General features: G+C 44.5%; 1 protein-coding gene across 2 annotated transcripts in view; it reads left to right on the top strand.

Moving 5' to 3' along the window:
- PCF11 (PCF11 cleavage and polyadenylation factor subunit) overlaps positions 1 to 23483 on the top strand; it is a 291051-nt gene that overhangs the window by 64289 nt on the left and 203279 nt on the right. For both annotated transcript variants that reach the window (XM_085623232.1, XM_085623231.1), the window contains exon 9: positions 12783 to 12882. In XM_085623232.1, the coding sequence (XP_085479358.1) occupies positions 12783 to 12882 (100 nt within the window). The remainder of the gene's footprint in view (positions 1 to 12782; positions 12883 to 23483) is intronic.

Genomic DNA, 23483 nt, shown 5'->3' with positions numbered 1-23483 from the left:
GGGATTTAACTGAGTTTGATATAGTGAGAGAGCAGTTGAGTGGGGTAAGGTCAGAGATCCAGGATAGAATAGGGAGCAAGTTGTTCTTGGGGGAGTAAAGAATGATTTCGGTCTTTTTTGGGTTGAGTTTGAAGTGGTTGTAGTGGAACCAGGATTGAATCTTACTCAAGGCATCATTGAGGTGAAGAACATCTGAGTGGGATTGAATCTTCTAGTAAAGTTGGGTGTCATCGGCGTATAGGTGGTATTTGATTCCCGCTTTGTGAGAAAGTACAATCTTTCTTGCATGGTATGCCCCCACTATTTGCTGAATTGCTGAATGTACTTTGACTGAGTGTGCCCTGGACTCCTGCAAATCAGGTGCCCAGGGCCTATGTTCCTTCCCTAAACAGAAATCTCGAAACCAAATTGGCAAACCCTGGCCACATGTCAGCCCCTGGTAAGTGGTACCCAGGGCCTTGTGACCAGGGAAGGCCTCTAAGGCCTGCAGCACTCATTGTGCCACCCAGAGAGGCCCTGTACCCTAATGCACACACACTTCCCTGGCCGGCTGAGTGTCTAGGTACAAGACAAAACAGAGACGACATGGCACACATCCCTGTGTGCCATGCCCACAACCTACACTGCCCTGGCATACATCAGCCACCCCTCTAGCTGGGTGCCCTATGCCAGTGGTGTGGGCACAGAGGCAGGAGCCCTGTGCCCCTACAATACCCAGGTCCATTCCTGGACACTGTAAGTGCAGTGCTGCCATTCAAGAGTACATGGTGCTGGGAGCTTGTCAAACACGAACTCCACAGCATAATGGCAGCACTGAAGACTGAGAAGTTTGGTATCAAACTTCTCAGCACATTAAACCTGCACTGATGCCAGTGTGGGATTTAATGTACCAAGCACCACAGAGGGCATCTTAGAGAGGCCCCCTGAAACCTAACCTACAATCTACGTCTGTCCTGAGGCTGCCTAGGCTGCCACACAGCAGACATGTTGCTGGACCCCTGGGTAGGAGAGCCCCTGCTCTCCTGGGTCTGCAACAATAATGCACATCCTGGGCGAGGTGCTAAATCTCCTCCCCCAGGATGGGCAGGGGGAAGCTTCAAAGGCATGCCGCCTTTGAGCTTCCCCAGGCCACTGCAACCCCCCCACTCTGGCGGAAAGCTTGGCCGGAAACCCCAATTAAGGACAGGGGATGTGCCAGCCTGCCCACCCCACCCCTCGGGTGGGGGAGGCGAGGTGAAGCACATCCCCGTGCTCTCGCCATCTTGAAGATGGGGAGACCTGCCCAATCTGGATTAGGCTACTGCCCCCTCCCACAGGAGAGAGGCAGGATAGGGGGGTGTACCCACACCAGGACAGGGACCCATTGGTCCCTGACCTTCACCTACCTGTAACGCCCCTAAATCTAGTATTTAGGGGCACCCTGAACCTATTCCGGATTCCGAAATCCGAAGAAGAGCTAGAAGAAAGAAGACCTGCCCTGCAGCTGCTAAGAAGAGGAAGACATCGACTGCTTTGACCCCAGCCCTAGCAGCCTGTCGGGCCTCGAACCTGCTCCTGCTCCAACCCGGCATCTCTTGTGGCCAGCAACCTCACAAACCCCGGAGGACCTGGCTACCTTTTGACTCTAAGCCCCCTGGGACTCCCATGAGTAGAGGATCTACTTCTAATCCCTGGTAGAAGCCCGGAACCGCAAACCCAGCACACACTGCACCAGCCAAGCCTGGCCTGTGCCGGAGTGAACAAAGACCACGAGCACGACCCCACGGCGACTGTGACCCAGAGTCCGGCACCCAAGGACCTCCCTCGCCGCTCCTGAAGAAGCCTGCAGCCTCAGAACCAGGTGCCCCCCCATCTGCGATCAACAGAGGGTAAGATTTCCCGACACCAAAAGGTGCCCCGCGGCCCCCTGTGCCCAATCCCGGGGACCTACCTATCCTCCAACTACCCAACTTACCTCTCAAAGTGGTGGTGGCACCTGAAGGATCTTCGTCCCCGAGCTTGCAGTCTTTTTCTAAACCGGAGATTTCCCATTGAAATCAATTGAGCGCCCGAAGGCTCAAAAGCACCCTGCACCAGCTGCCCGAGTGGCCCTGGCAGTGCAATCTCTACACCTACCTACTTCCCCACTTGCCCTGAGTAAGTGACCAGGAGCCCAGCTCCCACAGCCGCGTGGCCTGCTAGTCAGCAGCCACCAACCAAGGCCCGCTTACCTCTCATAGGATAACATTGGGCCTAACTCGCTCTGCACCCGGCCGCCCTTGTGCCGCTGAGGGTGAACCAACTGTACCTACCTGACCCTGGGAGACCCCATAGTCTATGCCCAGAACCGTAACTCTGCCAGTCGAGTACTTGGCTTTAATCCAACAACTCAATTTTCTTCATAGGGTAACATTGACTGGCTATTTCCTGAAATTTCTTCTAAGTGTGGACTTTTCAATTCTTAAAATATTCACAAAATCAGCCGAGTAACAAAAATACTCACCTGTTATTAGGTGAGCTTCCAGTGCTGGATCTTGGTGCCCAGCACTGACTCTGAAAAATATATACAACTGTACTTACCAGTAACCCAATTTTCTCCCATAGGAAACCATTGACTGTTTTTCTGTGAAATTTCTTTTAACCTCTTGAGTGCCCATGACGAGATGGTCTCGTCATGGGCCGCGGTTGCGCTGTGCCCATGACGAGACTATCTCGTCATGAACCCCGCCCGCTAATGAAAGGGCGGGGCACTCAAGGGGTTAAGTGTCAATTTCTGCAAATATTCTTTAAAAATCGTATAATATCTGAAAACGTAATTGCTTACCTGTTTAGGATAAAGGTCCCAGTACTGAGTCTAGGTACCCAGTACTGGATTACAAAAGAAACGAGAACATACTATACCTGCAACTTGAATTTCCTTCCATAGGGAATCATTGCCTGTTTTCTATGAAATATTTTCTGTCAACTTTTAAAATAGCAAAATATTGTCTAAAAATCATCACAGTAATTAAGTCGACTTTTATCACTTGATTCTAAGTACTGACCCAGGACTGAATCTAGGATTCAGTCCTGGAATGCCAAAAGTAATCCTAAAAGTAATCTGTTGCAAATAACTTGAAATTTCCATTGAGCTCCATGCATTGTTGTGTTTAAAATTATGTTGCCTATTGCAACCACTTGTAATTTTCTTCAAAAGTCAATTGCATATTGCAAAAGTATTTATATAAAGCGTCTCATTCTAAGAAAGTATATTTTAATACCTATTGTTGGTTCTAAAATGAAACAAGCATATATTTTTTATATATAAACCATTGGCCTAGAGTTCAGTTATTGAGTGTGTGAGACCATTTGCTGACTGAGTGTGTGCAACAAATGCTTTACACTGCCCTCTGATACTGCCTTACTGCTCGACCAAGCTACCACTTTAGAGAGTAAGGTAATATCTTACTTTAGCCTCTGCCAAACCTCTGGGGACTGTGGACTCTGTAGACCCTGTACCTATTTGGGAACAGTATATACAGAGCCACTTTCTCACACACTTGTTTAAGGATAAGGGTGAGGGGTTCCATGAAGAGATTAAATAGAGAAGGTGAGAGGATAGAGCCCTGTGGGACCCCTAGGGAGACGGGCAGAGTTTTGGAAAGGCAGTCACGGATTTTAATTTGCTGGGTTCTGTGTTGGAAAAAGGTGAACCATTTGAGGACTGAACCGTTGAGGCCAAAACGATCTTTAAGTATGTTAAGTAGAGTAGAGTGGTTAAGTGTCTAAAGCAGCGGAGAGATCAAGAAGAATGAGAAGGGAGGATTCGCCTTTGTCGAGGGCGTGATGGATGTCATCAATTATGTTTAGCATTGCCGTTTCTGTACTACAGCCCTTTCTGAAGCCTGATTGGAAAGAGTCTAGAAGATTGAATGAATCAATGTGTATCTAGTTGGAGCAGTGCACATTTTTCAGGGGCTTTTGAGAGAAGAGGAACGTTAGAGGTAGGACGAAGGTTATTTAGGTCATTAGGGTCACCAGCAGGATTTTTGAGGATGGGAGTGATTTGTCCCAATTGGAGGGAAGCAGGGACACAACCCGAGGTAAATGAGGAGTTGATGATAGAAGTCCAATAGGGGGCAATGATATGTTTTAGATCTTGGACAAGGTTGGAAGGGAGAGGATCTTTAGTGTGAGATGACGGTTTAAGTCTGGAAATGACATTAAGGACATAAAGTTCAGTGACTGGTAGGAAGTCGTGCCAAGAAGCATTCTTTTTTTGCTCAAGTATGATGGGGCCGGGATCAAGAATAGGGACGATAGGAGGGAACGATGAGTCACGAGGAAGCATAGAGAGTGAAGGAAAATTGGAGGAAATGTCTGGTGAGGGAAGTAGGTTAAGAGAGAGGGCAGTTCAGGCGAAGTATTGATCAATTTTGGAGATTTTTTCTGAGAAGTAGTTGGCAATTTCTTCACATCTCTGTGGTGGCAATAACCTTGGGGGGTGCAGAGGATGTTTGGTTTTTAACAATGCTGAAGAGTTCCCACGGTCTGTTTTTGGCCCGGTCGAGTTGGGAGGGGTAGAAGGAAGTCCTAGCATTGAGGATGTGTTTTTTATAGTTTGATCTAGCGGATCTGAGGAGAGAGAGATTAAAGGGGGAAGGGTTTTGCCTCCATATACGTTCAGTCGATCTAAGAGTGCGCCTCTCGTTGTTGAGATCTGGATTGAACCAGGAATTGGAGGAGGAGTTTTTCTGTCATTTCAGTCTGGCTGGGGCAATTTGGTCAAGGACCTAAGCGATGGATTTGTTAAAGTGTTCGGTGAGGTCATTGGCATTTGGGAGGGATGAGAGTCTAAGTTGAGTTTTGACTTCGAAGTTCGCCTGGTGTGATGAGATGAACATTCCTTGTCAGTTTCATCTGTTTGATGGTTTTGGGTGGAGGGGGTAGTACAGTGTTAGTGATCATGAAAAGGATGAGTTGGTGGTCAGACCAGTCGATGGGAACGATGGAGGAAAGGGAGGCCAGCTCGTTGCTAGTTATGATAGCGTCGAGAGTGGCTCCTTTGGAGTGAGTAGGAGAGTGGCATAGTTGTTTTAGGTCATTGATGTCACGTAGATCAGTGAGGAGGTTAACCATGGGATCGGCCTTTTTGTTCCAATGAAGGTTAAAATCCCCAAAGAGGTTTTTAGAGTTGGAAAGTGCGGATTGGGTAAGCAGGTCAGACAATTCTACAAAAGGAAGATGGTTGCCGGGAGAATGATGGATATTGTGTAGTCGAATTGGAGGGGAGCCCTGGACTTTAAGTTGCGCTCCGAGGTATTCAAAAGTAGAATGATCGGAGATTAGCGCAGGGGAGAGTTGGAGTTAGTTTTTATAGATTGCTAGACCGCCTCCAATTTTGACAGGTCTATCTTTTCTGAGGATGGGGTAGCCAGGGGGAAGAGAGCATATCGAGAATGGAAGAAAAGTGATCTTTAAGCCAAGTTTCAGTAAGAAAGGCGATGTCAATAGATTCACTAAGGATGGTTTCTGAAATTTCAATCGCATGTTGGATAGCCGAGCGACAGTTAACCAGCATGCAAGTCAGGGGTATAGGGTTGGTTGTAGAGGGGGGGGCAGGAGTGGATAGTGGTAAATTGCGGGAAAAGTCTTGGTGAAGCTGGGGAAGTTGGAATTCTGCTAGTCCCAAGAATCACGGGGATGTAGTACTCCTAGAAAATATTTGTGAACTGCTTTTTAGCACGAGCAGATCTGCAGGTGTAGATTTGCTCATGCGAAAATCTGAGTGTTTGCTGTTTCACTTTCCCGCCAACCACTTTTTTTTTAAATTTTTTTTTTTTTACCAACCCTGTAACAAGTTTTGTCTGCCATTGTCACGAGTAGATTTCCACCCTTCTCTTCAATAGTCATAAGCACTGAATATTCCCGCCCATGTGCGGGGCCCCCGGAAATAATAAAAATTATATGAAAATCATATATACACGTGTGTGTGTGTCTGTACACACGCACACTTTCTTTCAGATCAATGCAGCCCCCATATAGGAGGCTACACAATGCAATCACAAATAAACTGCTTTTGCAAACACATAATATATGTATAAAAATACTGGAGGGCAAGTACCACTTGAACTCTGTTTTTAATGAGTAAACCGCATGGAAAAAACTGCAAGAAAAGCAGATATTGTTAGCCTGCAGGCTGCATGGTAAACCAATAGCATAGAAAATGAAAGCATTTTCACACAAAAACTGGCTCCGTGCCTTTACGGCAACCATGACCCCCTAGCTTCCAATCATGCCTCCGGGGTGACAGGTCTGTTCTTTCCGGCTCCTTCAGACAGGACCCTGGATTCACAGTTCTTCCTTTTATGACTTTTCTGTCAAAAAGTGTCTAATTTTATATGGATTTTTTTTACTTTCACTCAACATCTTTTAGTCTGAGTGAAGGTTAAGCTTTTTTGCAGTTCCAGAAAAGGTTTATTTCCGTCAAAAATGCCTTCCTTATTTGATCCTTGCCCTGCCTGTGGCCAAAAGGCTAGATCAGACACACACTCTGTGTGTATACTCTGCCTCCCTGATTCTCACTCTTCTGCCACCTGTCATCACTGCAAGAAGTTGTCGAAGAACCATCAAGGACAGGGAGAGAATTCAACTTTATGGCCTCTTTGAAAGAGGTATGTCTCCAGTGAGGCAACAGAAAGAGAACACGGTCGAAGTCGAAAGTCAAGGTCCTGACTTGTGTTTGTTTGGCGTCTGTATCGGCATCGAAGCTACCGACGGCGAAGCTGTCGCCGTCAGACTTCTTTGGTGCAGGGGCATCACTTTTCTACAAAATTGAGGACAACGCTCTCAATGTTGACGAAGGTAAAGGGCCCTCCGTTGTAGTGAGCCAGGCGACGATGAACGTGGAGGAGCAAATCTCCGACTAACCTGGCAAGGCGTTCTACATTGAGACGAATCACTCCGTTGTCGCCACCTCGACGGTGATCAACGTCGAGGCAGAAGTCTCAGTCTAGGTCAGTACCGAGATCTTCGACGTCGAGGCACAAGACTCCGTCACCGATGTTGAGGCAGAAGTCTCCGTGGATGTCAGCACACCAGAGGTCGACGTCGAGACACCGGTCGTCAGACAAGAGGCAGTTGGCGTCGAAGCAAGGTACTCTGTCGTCGTCAGGCAGGTACTCTCTGTTGAGGCACCGGTTGACTTCAAGACTCAGTCCTCCTTCGAAGATGAGAAGGTCGACGTCGAGGCATGTATCACCGTTGCCGAAACGACAGTCAGGAAGGCAGTCTGTCCAGAGGGGACGTTCAAGATAGACGTCGAGGCACCAGTCCAAATGGGCCTCGCGTCAGCTAAGTCTGTCTAGATCACCGACGTCGAACAGGTTCTCGCAGCTCCACTCTCAGATTTTCAACATCCAGATCTCGGAGGTTGTCTCTCGACGTCTACCAATCCCGTATCCACGGGACATCCAGATTCAGTGGAAAGGCCTGCACAGACAGAGGGAGATAAATCTCCTCCTCCACGCTCTCCTGAGAGGCGAGAAGGGCAAAGATCGCCTTCTATCCATCTATCACCAAGATCGAACTGGCCTCTGCATCACTGGACCACAACTCCAGCAACAGGGGCACAGTACTACTCGAGCCCCCTCCACAGGTCTCCGTTGGCTCGGCTGGTGCAGGCTGTGGATAGAGATCGTACTCCATCGAGAGGCAGGGATCGCAGTCACACTTCTGCACCCGATCACAGAAGGCGGTCCACATACAGAAGCAGCAGGAGGAGAAGGAACAGATCTCCCAACGCCTTCCTCCTCTTCCAAACACACGTCACAAAGACACTACTCACCGACTCTTATTGACAGTCCGCCGCCGAGGGTCTCTCCGGTGGATGAAGTTGGCACTTTCCAGGACGGCAACTAAACTGAACATCCCTATGCCGACTCTGCAGAGCTTGTCTTCAGTTAACTTTGAGATTTAACACGAGAGGGCTGCATCTAGACCGCTGTTGCCATTGGTGCCGGGCACGCTCCAACCGGTCATGGACATTTTCCTTATGCCGGTGACCCTTAAGACTGCCGGCTAGGATTCTGAAGAAATATCGTCCACTGGAGGAGGACCCGCTTTTCCTAAGATCCGATTCTTTCCCCCCTCTCCACCCCCCCCCCCCCCCCCCCACTCCCTCCCGGCTTCTGTTATAATTGCTGTGGCAAAAAGGACTCTCAGTTGCCGCCTCCTCTACTGTTCCACCAGATAAGGAGAGTAAAGGATAAGATTTGTGGGGAAGGAAGATCTGCGGCACATCCGCCTCTATGCTCAAGGTCTCGAGTGCATCGGCTCTTTTGGGTCGCTACGACAGGTCTTTGTGAGACTCCCTTCAAAGATTTACGGAGAAGCTGCCCAAGGAAGATTGTAAAGATTTTGAAGAAGTCTTGCAAGAAGGCAGCTTGGTGGTGAACCAAGTGATCCGCGCCGCAGTCGATGGAGCTACTCTTTCAGCTCATGCCTATGCCCATAGGATATGCGCTAGGAGAGCTTCCTGGCTTCGTCTCACAGCGCTTAAACCAGAAGCACAGTCTCGGATCCTCAATCTTCCCTTCGCCGCGGCTTCCCCCACCTTGTGCCAGACACTGGATCAATCGGGTCCCCCCCTCCGCTGTAGCAAATGGCGGCCGTGATTCAGGCCACGCAATACCTTGGCTGCGCGCCCTCCAGCGTGCCTCTGGTGTCTTTTCTCCACAGGTGTCATGTCTCCACAGCTTTCTCCGCTCTCGTAACGCCCCATGGGGAAGTCCGCTCTGGCCCCGCTGCACGCCGCAGGCGATCAGGAAAGGGTCGGCGGTCTCCGCTCACCGGTCCATGGCGGGTGCCATCTTAGCATCTTTCCGCCACAGACCGCTGTTCGCTATTTCTGCGCCTATTGCCCCACTACTATACCGCCGCTCGCTGCCTCGGATCGCCGCCACATCAGTTTCATTTGGTGTCCTTGGGCACTCTGAACCCACATATCAGACATAATCCGTGCACCTTCAATCGCCAACTGCAAGCGCAGCTCGATTAGGAAGCAGCCATCTTCCGCGGCTGCAAGCCACGCCCCCTAAACACCCATTTTTGAACTAATAACAAGCGTCTTCGCTGCTCCTGTTGGACCTTTCTAACGGTCAGCCTTTGTTTTAATAGCAGTTAAATCTGTTATCGGGTACATTTGGCGTGAATGCACACATTTATACATGTTTGTGTTCAGCCCCTGCAGTCCAAAAGGGATTGGTATTTTGGTGCCCCATAGACTGACTGTTCTCATTTCGTGGCACTTCACACATACTTTTATTAATCTCAAATACCGTCCCTGTGTCCTCCCTCGATGTGTGTTTGCATTGTGTGCCGCCGGGACAACAGTCTGCAGTGGGGACATTGCCCTCGCACTATATCCAGGCATGACTCATGCTTTTTAGGCTCGCTGAGCCAGCGCATGCGCTGCTTTGCGAGAAATTTAGTGCATGGGTTTTCAGAGTGCTGCCACAGACTTTTGGTGGCCTCAAGCTTGCGTGCACGCTAACAGCTGCCATCTGTCTCACAACTCCCGCTTCTCCCCCACCACAGATCGCTTCGCTCGCCGCGCTTGATCGCGATCACTTTCGCGGGCCGCGCGGCTGTGTCACTTTCACGGCCGCGCAGCCAATGCTTGTTTCATTTACATTGAAACTCATCTGTACCTGTGGCTTTCTTAGTGCACTAATTGTTCTAAACATACCATGTCTTTTTTAAGGCGCTCAGTTAGGACTGCTAGACTTACCGACGATGCTGCGAATGTTTCCACTCCTCTTTCCTTGCCACCCCCTTTCCCCGAAAGCCATGTTTTCCAAGATTGCGACCGTCGGGCTATTCAGAAACAGCCATCCAGTTCCACTTTGGACACGGTACAGGGTAATGACCGGAGTTGGGCGTACGCCGCTGCCTCTAGCTGGCATTCACGAAGAACGGTGCTTGCATTCTCAGGAACGGCACCTGAGAGGCGACGGGACTTCCGCAAGGCCTCCCGAGCCTCCACGCTGGGCAAACATCACAAGAAGCCTGGCCTTTAACCCGGTGACAAACCATCCCACTCAGTGTAAACACAGCCTGAAATGTTCATGTCCAGCGAAGCTTAATAAATAGAAAAAAAAGTTTCACAGGACCTTTAGCACTGACTCGTTGCATGTAAATAAAATCTAACACAGCATAAAATGAATAACGTCACCATCACCGCATCCAGGTCTGCTCTAATCACCGACCTCCTCTGGAACCAGGCGCCAAAGGCCCTGATAAAGAGATGCACATTTTTAATAATCATTCAGGCACTGCACATTTGCAGAATATTTACTGACACTACACAGACACTTTGCTATTGTTGAACAGAAAGTGTTTTTTGCTTAGTTCTATAGAAACAACTGTTCAACGAAAAAACAAGAAGCTGTAGATCAAGAAAAGACCAATTAGACATAGATTTTTTTGCAAGTAATCTTCATTATTCTTTTCATCATCACAGTCCCATACCAGCCAACTTGAAGTACAAGCATTGGCATAGCCAATAGGTCTCCTCTTCTGGACCTTATAAGTATTTAGTTATCCAGCACAATATCCTTGGTGCAACATCAAGTGTTGCATGGCCAAACACTTGTAAGGTCCCAAAGGCGAGACCTGTTGGCTATGCCAATGCTTGTTAATGTAGAATCCAAACCTGCTTCTTTTATTAGCTTTCGCCCAGGAGGGATGCTTTTGGGCACAAATCTCATGCAAAAAATGGGCTTTGTAAGTTTTAACTTATTCTGCCAGTGTTAGTCATGTCCGAAGAATCACACATTTAGACCGGATTCCCTTTAGAAGGACACTTGGAAATTAAGAATTATAGCCTCATTTTTAACTAAAGACAGCTAACTGACAGGCGTGGAGCTCCTTGTGAGACAGCAGCTTAAGGAAACACAATGTCTGCCTACACAGCATAAAGACATTGACAGGAGTCATTCCTTTATTAATTATGGACTTCAGCCAATTCTATTGAAAGTATCACAAACCTAACCAGCCACATAAAATGCACATCTCGCACCCAAGGGCGCAGTCTTATTCCAGGGCAGTCTCAGTGGTCTGTTTTGATTTCTGTGACTTTGAGATATAGAGCTTCCTCTTCAAACATTAGTTTTTGGTCCACAGCCCACAAATATTACACATGTGCCTCTTGGGCCTCGAACTCTGTGACAGTGAATAGTAGCTTCTGTTCTAAAAGGGCCGGGACCTGCCTACTATGTGCAGTGAAAAGGAAACCAGCATTTGCAATGCATGAGATCGCGCATTTGCGAGAGTTTGAGCTATTGGCATTGTAAATGACACTGGCTTTTATTTGTGTTTTGAAAACCTGCAAGCGGTGGGCAAACACTTACTTTGTACTTAAAGTCCTTGCTTGAGAAGCAAGGCTGGAAGTAACTGGGCCTCTTTTACTGCAAGACTTGCTTTTCAAACAAAGACTAGAAGTACAAAGTGTGTGTTTACGCACTGCTTGCAGGTCTTAAACACATAAATAAAAGCCATGGTCATTTACAATGCCAATAGCTCAAACTCTCGCAAATGCGAGACCTATTGCATTGCAAATGCTTGTTGACTCTTTGGGGCTGTCTAGTATTCAAAAAGCCTATTTTATTTATTTTTATACTTTTTGGTTACTTCATTCAATGATTCACCTTTCTGTACAGATGTGCCACGTCTGCTGCTTGTAAAAAGTACATACGCCTTTTAGTTTCTCACAGGCAGCAACAATTTGGCATTTATTAACGTTTTTTTGTTGTTTTTTTTTGTTAATATGCTCGGGCTTTCTGTGCCTGGATGCCCAACATTGGCTACACCCACAGCACATTAAAGGATAACCAGTAACTAAATTTGTTCATTTTAGGATAATGACGTGCGTTCATTTTATACATATTCTTGCAGTAGGTCATTGATCCATCTGATGTCAACTTAAGATTGACATTGTTAAGACCTTGCTTGCTCAACAGTAACTCAGTTTGTAGACTTCTTTCACTCCTCATATGGAGCGCCCATCCCAGTCACCGATTGTACCTTAGCCGAATCTTCATATAGTGAAATTTAATGGGAAAGAATAATTTGCCTACTCGCAGAAGAATTGAGCAGTTTGTGCTAATCCTATCCATTTTCGTACTTCAAGGGTAAGATATTGCTGAATTCCCTTATACATCTCATAGTGGAAGCTGCAAACTTCTGTTGAGTACCAGTGTTATTGGTACGTAACTTTTCTTCAATCAAGATGAATGTACATTAACCAGCTCCATTGCTTGGCTTTATTGTTCTATATTGTTCTGTATAGAGAAGTGGTAATCCCAAGCATGTCATCATGGGTATTGATGTAAATTGAATACACTTTGGATCCATTGAGGGTGCTTGTGGAATTTAATTATCACTGGATAATTTACAAGTTGCTATTTATTTACTTATTTGCCCAAGTCCATACAGCAATGTTCATTCCATTCCTTGCTCACTCTGATTTTACAAATGTTCTTTGTTCTCTTAATCACGGTGATATGATGATTAAGCATGATATCTGCTAGCAGTGTTTGTCCTCCGAGTAAAAACCCTGCTCGGCCAACAAAGTTTGGCTTGAAGATCTTTTGGAAACTTTCATTGGTGCCAGCTAATTGTTTTTTAACCTATGAAAGCTTGGCCTTCAGAACAAGATTATGGACGGGGTGTAATTTGTTGAATCATTAGGCATATACAAGAATACATTTTACAGTTAGTTTGGAGCTACTATATGCTCAAACTTTTACTTTCCTTCTTGATAGGTTCCTGTTCTGTCTGGTATGACCCAACCTGTACACTTTAATCCAGCGCAAACATTTATGCCAACTCAAGACCCAGGACAGTTTGGTAAAAGTCAACCAGGTATGTAGTTTATTTTGATGTTGTATTCACTATTTTCTTTTAAAATATTTATAAAATGAAGCAGTCAATAGATTGAGCGCTGTTGCAGTGATAACTGGCCCAAAGCACAGAAGTGCCCCAAAGTATCGTCATACTCCCCTGTAAATCTTGTCCTGTAGATTATCCTTACTAGTGCCTTCATTGCAATGCATTGTGATTCCTGGCAAATGCCCACTGATGAGATGGACTTCTGTGGACATTAGTAGCTCTGCTGTAACATCAAATAGCCTCTGTCTACCCCTAGTAAACACAACACACACTCTGCCATCTATCCAAACAATCAAAGACCCCATTAGCAAAGTTGTAAATGTTTTGGAAGATGTCACACAGTTAAAAAATAACTATGCTCCACTGAGTAGTGGGATTCAGATTGTGACCGTCATTAAGAGCCACTTGGCCCATTCCTTTGTCTTGTTTTGTGTCTAAGCTATGCCTCGCTCTCCTGCTTGTTCAGAGCACTGTAGCACCATGTCCCTGCCCAGGTCCCACCTCTGTAGTGCTTGGCTCAGGCTGGTCTGCACCACAGCAATCGGGACTTTCCACCTGCTTCAACATCCTAGCCCAACCAACCCAAGCTCTGATATTTGTCATTGCACAAGGTTTGCAGAGAGGGGCAGCACTAAAATTGGATTTTCTTGAACTTTCATGCATGTGACTACTGCCTGCAAGATACTTTATGTATATATCTAATACTCCCTCTTAACTCCACGAAAGCAAAGACTATTGGTAATGGTAGAGCCTTCATCCCAGATCTCCATTCGTGGTCTGAGCAGTGAAGAATTCCACAGATGTTTGGGATCAAATAATTTCTTATGTTAGTTCTAACTGCATATTCTTCCAGTTTGGCACCTGGGAAGATTCATACTGTGATCTGGAAACTCTTGCAACTACTGCGTGCCGTTAAGTGGAACCATAGTCTTTCGTCACCACTCTGCTTGCACATAAGCACCTCCCCTGCTCAACGTCTGCTCCACTTTCCGCACCATCCGGCAAGGATCTGACGGTACGCTCCTATTCATCTCGCTTTTTTCTGAAGTTTTGTTACTAAAACGTATGGCACTGTACATGAATGGCCATCCCTGAAGATGCAATGCTTCAAACCGATATTGGCAACAGACCAACACAACGTTTGTCTGCAGTCTTTGTAAATGGCGGTGAGGGAGGGGGGCAGGCAATATAGTGGTGTACCACAGGTACTGGAGACCATGGGTAGAACTGAAGAACCGAGAAGAGGTGCCTCTCGTCCCCAACGGGAGACCCTGCTGGTGAGCAGCACATGGTTAGACAATGAAGAGGAGGGAGGCAGGAAAGTTTCATGGAGAATGCCCCCTTTAAATTCTGCCCCAGATGCCACCACAAATTTGCATGGAGGGATTCACACAAGGTTTCTAATCTCTTGAAAGGAAGAGAACTACAAAGATTGCAAAGTTTGCGCCAAATTGGTCCCGAAGACACTCCAGGCAAGACTCGGATAGTAACTAACATCCACAGGAATCCATGGTCTCTCCAACGAGGTTACAGATAACATCGAGGAGGTGACACGGCGCAGGGAGGGGAGTTGGATACCAAAGCCAGCACCGCAGATGCTAAAAAGATGGAAACGGCGAGGAAGTTGGCAGCAGCTGCAGAAGGTAACAAAGGCGCTGAAATGCTCAGTCACTAAGTTTTCAGACTTTTAAGTCCTCGAAAGCTACCTCTGCATCAAAGCACCCAGTGACACCTTTGCACCTGGCTTGGTGTGGGTTTGGTGCGGTCTCTTGGGGGGGCCCCCCGTGCTGATCCTAACCCCTGGAGATTGACCCCCAACTCTGATTTTGCCTACCTGCACCCGGCACCTCTTTGTGTGCCCCAAATCTCCATTGACTAACATTGGACCCCAGTGAGCTCTACGCCCGGTCGCCCCAGTGCTGCTGGTGGTGCAGTCTCTACATTTTCCTGACCCTTGCCCAGTGTTGGCCCTCAAAACCGAAGACTGGATTTGTAAGCTGTGTACAAACCTGTGAAATTGGATAATTGTTTTCCTTACAAAGGTTAACTTTGAACTGTTCAAAATTTTTCACTTTTTATACTTAAACTGATTTTACAAAAAGTATTTTACTGCAAGAAAGTATCTTTGGTTCTAGTAATAAACATGCAAAATAATATTTTTACAAACAATTGGTCTCAGATTGTCTTTGAGTGTGTGTAATAATTTCTTGCCTGAGCGTGTACAACAAATGCTTAACACAGCCCTTTGATAAGCCTGCTTGACCACACTACAACAAAAGAGCATTTAGTATTATTTACTTTAGCCTCTGTAAAGCCCCAGGGGATCCACTGGACCCTGGGCACACTATACCCTACTTGGGTATAGTATATACAAAGCCAGCTTCCTACAGACAGCTTGAAGGATTTCTGCTTCCTAGCAAGACTTTCAGAAACCGAGGCCTAGGATGTGAAGGCAGACATAGAGGTGCCCCCGATCCCAGAGCTGCATGAGTAGCAACAGGAGTTCGTTCAACTTGTTCAAGGAACATGACCAGTTTGAGAAGACAAAGTCTGCTGAGGGGGGCGTGGATAACTATCCGTCGAGGCCTTTGACGCTGAACGACCTATCCTTGTACACCAGCCTTTTCAAATTGGTGGCAGACACATACAAGGTCCAACAGGAGGAGGAATTGGAGGACTCTTGCTTCCTACTGAACATTTTCATGTCCTCCCAAAAAACAAATCGTTACCTGCCCATGCTCTCCAGCAAACTGAATTAAGGGAAAGAAGCTTATAAAGAGCCAGCCTATGCAATGGCAAAAACACCTTTGGGAAAAAATATAACATTCCACACAAGACCCCCAATACATAAAGAGGAATGTTCCTGCAGACATCAGTGTGGCGACCCCCAAGAAAGAGGAGCAACACACCCACATTAACTGTGCCACTACTGCAGAAGGGGAGTAAGAGATTGAATCTGGGGGGCTGGAAGATGGAGTGTAGCCAACCCCAAGTCCCCCTCAAACGCTACAGCCAATTACAGTGGGACGTGATTGAGGAGCTGAGTTCCAAAAGCGAGTCCAGGCTGTAGTCCAAGAAGAACAAATCATTTCCTGCCTTAATTCAATGCTGGACATGGCTGGCACATCTAGCAGGCATGTTCATGGGCACCATGCTCTGGAGACACCCCAGGCTGAGGGTATCCGGCTTCAAAGTGGTGGTGGAGGCATCAGTTACCAAAATGTCTGACTGGTGAGGCCCTTTTCGGGCTGGCAGTGGACGAAACGCTGCAACAAATTAAAAAGAATAACGATATTGCGAAGGCAATGAGGGCGCCGCATTTCAGAGGATCCTTCAGAAGAGGAGTGACCAGCTTTTTGCCAGTCAACCAGCACTGCAAGCAGCAACAACAGAACTTCAGCCAACAGGCTACGCAGCAGGTGGCCAACTAGCAATGGCAACACCTGGCAAGGCAGCTCTTTCTAAGGTAGACAAGAGGACGAGGACAGCCTACAAGTGGAGAGGGGCCCACAATCAAGTGACTAGTTTGCCCCACAGCAGAACATCAGATGAGGGTAAATAGGGTTCCTCCAGGAGTTGAAGTTAATCACCTCAGACAGTTGGATCTTAAACATAAGACATCTCTACTTCTACACAAGCAGATGTTTCGAAGTCATTGCCCAGCAGACATTCCACTGGGTTAGCATCTACCTTCTTTGGGCCAGTTACTCCTCCCCACTCAAAGACAACCACAGCCATAGGGTGTGACATTGTCAAGTTTTGTGTGCCTCCTCTGGTAGGTTCTGGTCTTGGAAAACCAGTTAAGCCACGATCATGGTAAAACTGGCACCTGTATCCCTCTGAGCCTTCACCTCCACCCCATTAATTTTTGGCCACTGTCTACACTTGAATTAATGTTAAGTGTATGAAAGGCACTCTATTTAAGAAAAATTTTTTTTAGGAATAATTTTTGGGGTGCTTCCGTGAAGGGGCTGACTGTCTGGGCAGACCCTGAAGTGAATATGTGATAGTGCAAGGAAAAGACTCTTGCTACGGAGCAACTTTCCCAGAATGCAAATGCTTATTTTTAGGTCTACTTCACTTAAATAATCAACCTGGTTTTTTATATCTGATAGTTTTCATAAACAATTATATTTCACAAACGTTGTCGTTCACAATTGAATGAGTTTTACAAAACAACATTTAATTATTGTTCAAATCACAATAATGCTTCGTTCATTACAATTTATACATAATTTATACATAGGTCAAGACTTTAATCATTTCCGTGCTCGCCCAATGCATTTCGGGCCGTATGATGGCCCTTCTTCAGGGGCAGATCTACAAAATGAAATCATAAACAATAAATCCAACAATATTTATTTTTCCATTGGTGCAGACAACAACTCTAATATATCAAGTAAAAACATACTATATGCAGCTGTACCATATTGTCTCATCATCACGTTACGTACTTGAAACTAATAACGATAATAAGTTATTGCAATCAGAACAACCTACTAGGAAAGATACCATTATGAAACCCAGTCACCCTGAGTGATAAAATAACATACTCAAACGTTCGTGTATGTGGGAAAAGAACTGAGGCTTAGCGTACCTGTTGACCATGTATGAATGACTCTCTGTGAGCAAAGAGAAAAATGAAAAATGCCAATGCTTAAAAAAGACTCTTAAAGTTTTGATGTAGCCAGACTCAAAATGGACAATAATCCTCGTGCACTAACCTGAAATTACTGACCACCTTTATAGACAAATGTCCCCACTAGGTCGATCAGGCTCAAAACAGAGTGCTGAAAGAATCGAAATGAACCGATTAGTATCCGAGACTCTCACATCTATACCTCTATATATTCTCCAGATCGCCCAACGAGCTCTCGCTCACCTGTTCCACAACTTCTTGAACGTAAACACAACCAAAACCGCACAGGAACCCAGCTCGTCTGTTGAATCAATGCATATCATCCGCGTCTACCATATATGGAGCAACGGTCACTGACACAGAAAGGGGACTAAACTTGTCAACTAAGAAGGTTTAAACACGCGCCATCTTGGAACGGCGTTTCACCTCAGGAGCTATAGGTACCGATGATAACCTCGCGTAATTCTACCAATGTCAATAAAAGACAAACCATCTGGTTTCAATCTTGAAAAAAATCATTCGAAAGCTGAAAACTTTGTAAATAACCTAAATGACAAGTTGAAAAAAACGAAAAAAGTGAATTATAGAACAAGAAAGAAAAGATAAGAAAGACGTTCTGATTTAACAACAATTTATGGACATGAAAGTCAGACTGCATGACTCCATGATGTGCAATACATGCATTTTAAAGGAAACATCCTAGATCCACTTTTTCATTGATCCCGTGGGGATCTTGAGTATTCAACTTTTTTATCCAAAAGATTTCCCTTTGTAATAGTGTTTTTGTGAGATTTCTACCTGGGGTTGGGACCATTCTCTCTATCACTTGAAATTTGAGTTGTGAAATGGAATGTTTACATGAATTCCAGTGAATTGCGAGACTGCTTTTGGGGTTGACATTTCTGATCGTACTTTTGTGTTCTGAGATTCTTGTTTTAATTTTTCTCTCAGTTTTACCAATATACAGTAGTCCGCAAGGACATTTTATGGCATAGATCAGGTTCATCGAGTCGCAAGTAGAATTGTGTCGTAATTTGATGGTTTCCCCTGTGGAGGGATGATGTACCTCATCTCCTATGATAACATTATTGCAATGCACACAATTTAAACATCGCTGCGTTCCTTTGTATTCGGTTGCATCAATATTGGTTGCCGTCGAAAGAATTTCTTTGATGTTTTTTGACCTCCTAAAGGCACATAGAGGTTTCTCCTGAAAGAGATCTTTAAAATCCTCCTCATTTTGTAACATGTCCCAACGCTTCATCAAGATTTTCTTGATTTTTCTGGAAACTGTAGAATATGTGGACACGAAAACTTGTCGAGTTAGATGCACTTTGGGCTTTGTCTGTAATAAGTTTTCTCTGGTTGTGTGCTCAGTTTTAGTTATGGCCTCTTGTAGGATGTTCTCCGGGTACCCTTTAGATGAATACCTAGTCTTCATGCATTCAATGTTTTTTTGCAATGTAGATTCAGTAGAGCAGATCCTTTTAGCTCTTAGGAATTGTGAGTAGGGGAGATTATTCATCAAATTTTGTGGATGAAAACTCGAGTATAGCAGCGCATTGTTTTTATCCGTTGGTTTGTGAAAGATTTCGGTCTGGATGACGTCCTCTGTTATCCTAACCAATACGTCCAGAAATGGGAGTGAATTCTTGCTGATGTTGCTGGTGAATTGTATATTTTCATCCTTAGTGTTCAATTGCAATATCTTTGTCTCCAATTGTACACTGTTGTTTTTCCATATGATGAAAATATCATCTATGTATCTTGTATACAGCAAAAGATTGTCCGTCCATTCCAAATCACTGTAAATGTATTGATCTTCGAAATAGGCCATGTAGGTATTAGCATATGCAGGAGCTCCTGCAAAACCCATAGATGTGCCTTTGAGTTGTAAGTAGTACTGGTTGTTCCACTCAAAATAACTATGGTGTAAACAAAAATGTAACATTTCCAGTAAAAAAACTTTGTCCGTCTTCAAAGTTGCCTGTCTCAACAAGGCCCATTCCACTGCTTGCATCCCCCCTGAATGGGGGATGGAGGTGTATAAAGATTTTACATCCAGCGTGCAGAGTGTGATGTTATTGGTAATCTGTACATTCCGTAATTTCTGCAAGAAATGAGTTGTATCTTTTGTATATGATCTCCATTCCTGGACGATGGGTTGCAAAAAATGATCGATGTACTTTCCAATCGGTTCGAAAATGGTTCCACACCCCGTAACAATGGGTCTGAAGGGTGGATCCAAAAGATCTTTATGGATCTTGGGTAGCATGTATAGTCCGGGTTTATTGGGATTTTCTTTAGTTAGAAACAAACTGGTGTTTTCAGTAATCCATCCCATGTCTATGGCTTTGGTCAAAATAGTGTTCAAAGTAGCTGTCAATTCGTTGATGGGGTCACCCTCAAGATGAAGATAAGTCGAGGTGTCAGAGACATGTTCTGATACTTTTTTACTGTAAAATGATTGGTCCATGATAACAATGGCTCCTCCCTTGTCAGCTTTTTTTATATTGATGCTTATGTCATTGGCAAGAGTTTTTAGAGTAAATCGTTCATGTTTTGTGAGATTGGTTTTGGTGTTACGTTTGACATTTATCCTGGAAAGATCTTTTTTTACCAAGTTTTCAAAAGCGTCTAAAATCTTGTGCGACACTGGTGCTTGAAACGTGGACTTGCGTTTGAACTCTTCAAATTCCATTTCTCGATGATTGTATTCTGTGGTATTAAATGTTGAGAAAAAATACTTGAGGCGGAGAGTCCGCATGAATCTGAATAATGTTATTTCATTTTCCAAGGTACTGGTCTGATATGTGGGAACAAATCCAAATCCTTTGTTAAGAATCTTAATCTGATGGCTGGACAGTTCTTTTGAAGATATGTTAACCACTAGGTTGTTTTCTGACTCCTCAGATTTAGTTTTGGTTTTTCTTTGGCTTCTCCTAGTTTTCCTCCTGTTTTTCCTGGAGGTAAGTTGCTGTCCGTTACCTGGGCTAAAAAAGATTTAGACGTGGAGGGTTGTACATCTGACTCGTCAAGTGATATCATTAGACGAGTCAGATGTACAACCCTCCACGTCTAAATCTTTTTTAGCCCAGGTAACGGACAGCAACTTACCTCCAGGAAAAACAGGAGGAAAACTAGGAGAAGCCAAAGAAAAACCAAAACTAAATCTGAGGAGTCAGAAAACAACCTAGTGGTTAACATATCTTCAAAAGAACTGTCCAGCCATCAGATTAAGATTCTTAACAAAGGATTTGGATTTGTTCCCACATATCAGACCAGTACCTTGGAAAATGAAATAACATTATTCAGATTCATGCGGACTCTCCGCCTCAAGTATTTTTTCTCAACATTTAATACCACAGAATACAATCATCGAGAAATGGAATTTGAAGAGTTCAAACGTAAGTCCACGTTTCAAGCACCAGTGTCGCACAAGATTTTAGACGCTTTTGAAAACTTGGTAAAAAAAGATCTTTCCAGGATAAATGTCAAACGTAACACCAAAACCAATCTCACAAAACATGAACGATTTACTCTAAAAACTCTTGCCAATGACATAAGCATCAATATAAAAAAAGCTGACAAGGGAGGAGCCATTGTTATCATGGACCAATCATTTTACAGTAAAAAAGTATCAGAACATGTCTCTGACACCTCGACTTATCTTCATCTTGAGGGTGACCCCATCAACGAATTGACAGCTACTTTGAACACTATTTTGACCAAAGCCATAGACATGGGATGGATTACTGAAAACACCAGTTTGTTTCTAACTAAAGAAAATCCCAATAAACCCGGACTATACATGCTACCCAAGATCCATAAAGATCTTTTGGATCCACCCTTCAGACCCATTGTTACGGGGTGTGGAACCATTTTCGAACCGATTGGAAAGTACATCGATCATTTTTTGCAACCCATCGTCCAGGAATGGAGATCATATACAAAAGATACAACTCATTTCTTGCAGAAATTACGGAATGTACAGATTACCAATAACATCACACTCTGCACGCTGGATGTAAAATCTTTATACACCTCCATCCCCCATTCAGGGGGGATGCAAGCAGTGGAATGGGCCTTGTTGAGACAGGCAACTTTGAAGACGGACAAAGTTTTTTTACTGGAAATGTTACATTTTTGTTTACACCATAGTTATTTTGAGTGGAACAACCAGTACTACTTACAACTCAAAGGCACATCTATGGGTTTTGCAGGAGCTCCTGCATATGCTAATACCTACATGGCCTATTTCGAAGATCAATACATTTACAGTGATTTGGAATGGACGGACAATCTTTTGCTGTATACAAGATACATAGATGATATTTTCATCATATGGAAAAACAACAGTGTACAATTGGAGACAAAGATATTGCAATTGAACACTAAGGATGAAAATATACAATTCACCAGCAACATCAGCAAGAATTCACTCCCATTTCTGGACGTATTGGTTAGGATAACAGAGGACGTCATCCAGACCGAAATCTTTCACAAACCAACGGATAAAAACAATGCGCTGCTATACTCGAGTTTTCATCCACAAAATTTGATGAATAATCTCCCCTACTCACAATTCCTAAGAGCTAAAAGGATCTGCTCTACTGAATCTACATTGCAAAAAAACATTGAATGCATGAAGACTAGGTATTCATCTAAAGGGTACCCGGAGAACATCCTACAAGAGGCCATAACTAAAACTGAGCACACAACCAGAGAAAACTTATTACAGACAAAGCCCAAAGTGCATCTAACTCGACAAGTTTTCGTGTCCACATATTCTACAGTTTCCAGAAAAATCAAGAAAATCTTGATGAAGCGTTGGGACATGTTACAAAATGAGGAGGATTTTAAAGATCTCTTTCAGGAGAAACCTCTATGTGCCTTTAGGAGGTCAAAAAACATCAAAGAAATTCTTTCGACGGCAACCAATATTGATGCAACCGAATACAAAGGAACGCAGCGATGTTTAAATTGTGTGCATTGCAATAATGTTATCATAGGAGATGAGGTACATCATCCCTCCACAGGGGAAACCATCAAATTACGACACAATTCTACTTGCGACTCGATGAACCTGATCTATGCCATAAAATGTCCTTGCGGACTACTGTATATTGGTAAAACTGAGAGAAAAATTAAAACAAGAATCTCAGAACACAAAAGTACGATCAGAAATGTCAACCCCAAAAGCAGTCTCGCAATTCACTGGAATTCATGTAAACATTCCATTTCACAACTCAAATTTCAAGTGATAGAGAGAATGGTCCCAACCCCAGGTAGAAATCTCACAAAAACACTATTACAAAGGGAAATCTTTTGGATAAAAAAGTTGAATACTCAAGATCCCCACGGGATCAATGAAAAAGTGGATCTAGGATGTTTCCTTTAAAATGCATGTATTGCACATCATGGAGTCATGCAGTCTGACTTTCATGTCCATAAATTGTTGTTAAATCAGAACGTCTTTCTTATCTTTTCTTTCTTGTTCTATAATTCACTTTTTTCGTTTTTTTCAACTTGTCATTTAGGTTATTTACAAAGTTTTCAGCTTTCGAATGATTTTTTTCAAGATTGAAACCAGATGGTTTGTCTTTTATTGACATTGGTAGAATTACGCGAGGTTATCATCGGTACCTATAGCTCCTGAGGTGAAACGCCGTTCCAAGATGGCGCGTGTTTAAACCTTCTTAGTTGACAAGTTTAGTCCCCTTTCTGTGTCAGTGACCGTTGCTCCATATATGGTAGACGCGGATGATATGCATTGATTCAACAGACGAGCTGGGTTCCTGTGCGGTTTTGGTTGTGTTTACGTTCAAGAAGTTGTGGAACAGGTGAGCGAGAGCTCGTTGGGCGATCTGGAGAATATATAGAGGTATAGATGTGAGAGTCTCGGATACTAATCGGTTCATTTCGATTCTTTCAG

The sequence above is a fragment of the Triturus cristatus genome, chromosome 8 (genome assembly GCF_964204655.1).
Source record: "Triturus cristatus chromosome 8, aTriCri1.1, whole genome shotgun sequence".
Lineage (NCBI taxonomy): Eukaryota > Metazoa > Chordata > Amphibia > Caudata > Salamandridae > Triturus > Triturus cristatus.
The sequence above is the reverse complement of the archived record's forward strand: the minus strand, read 5'-3'. Positions and strand labels throughout refer to the sequence as shown.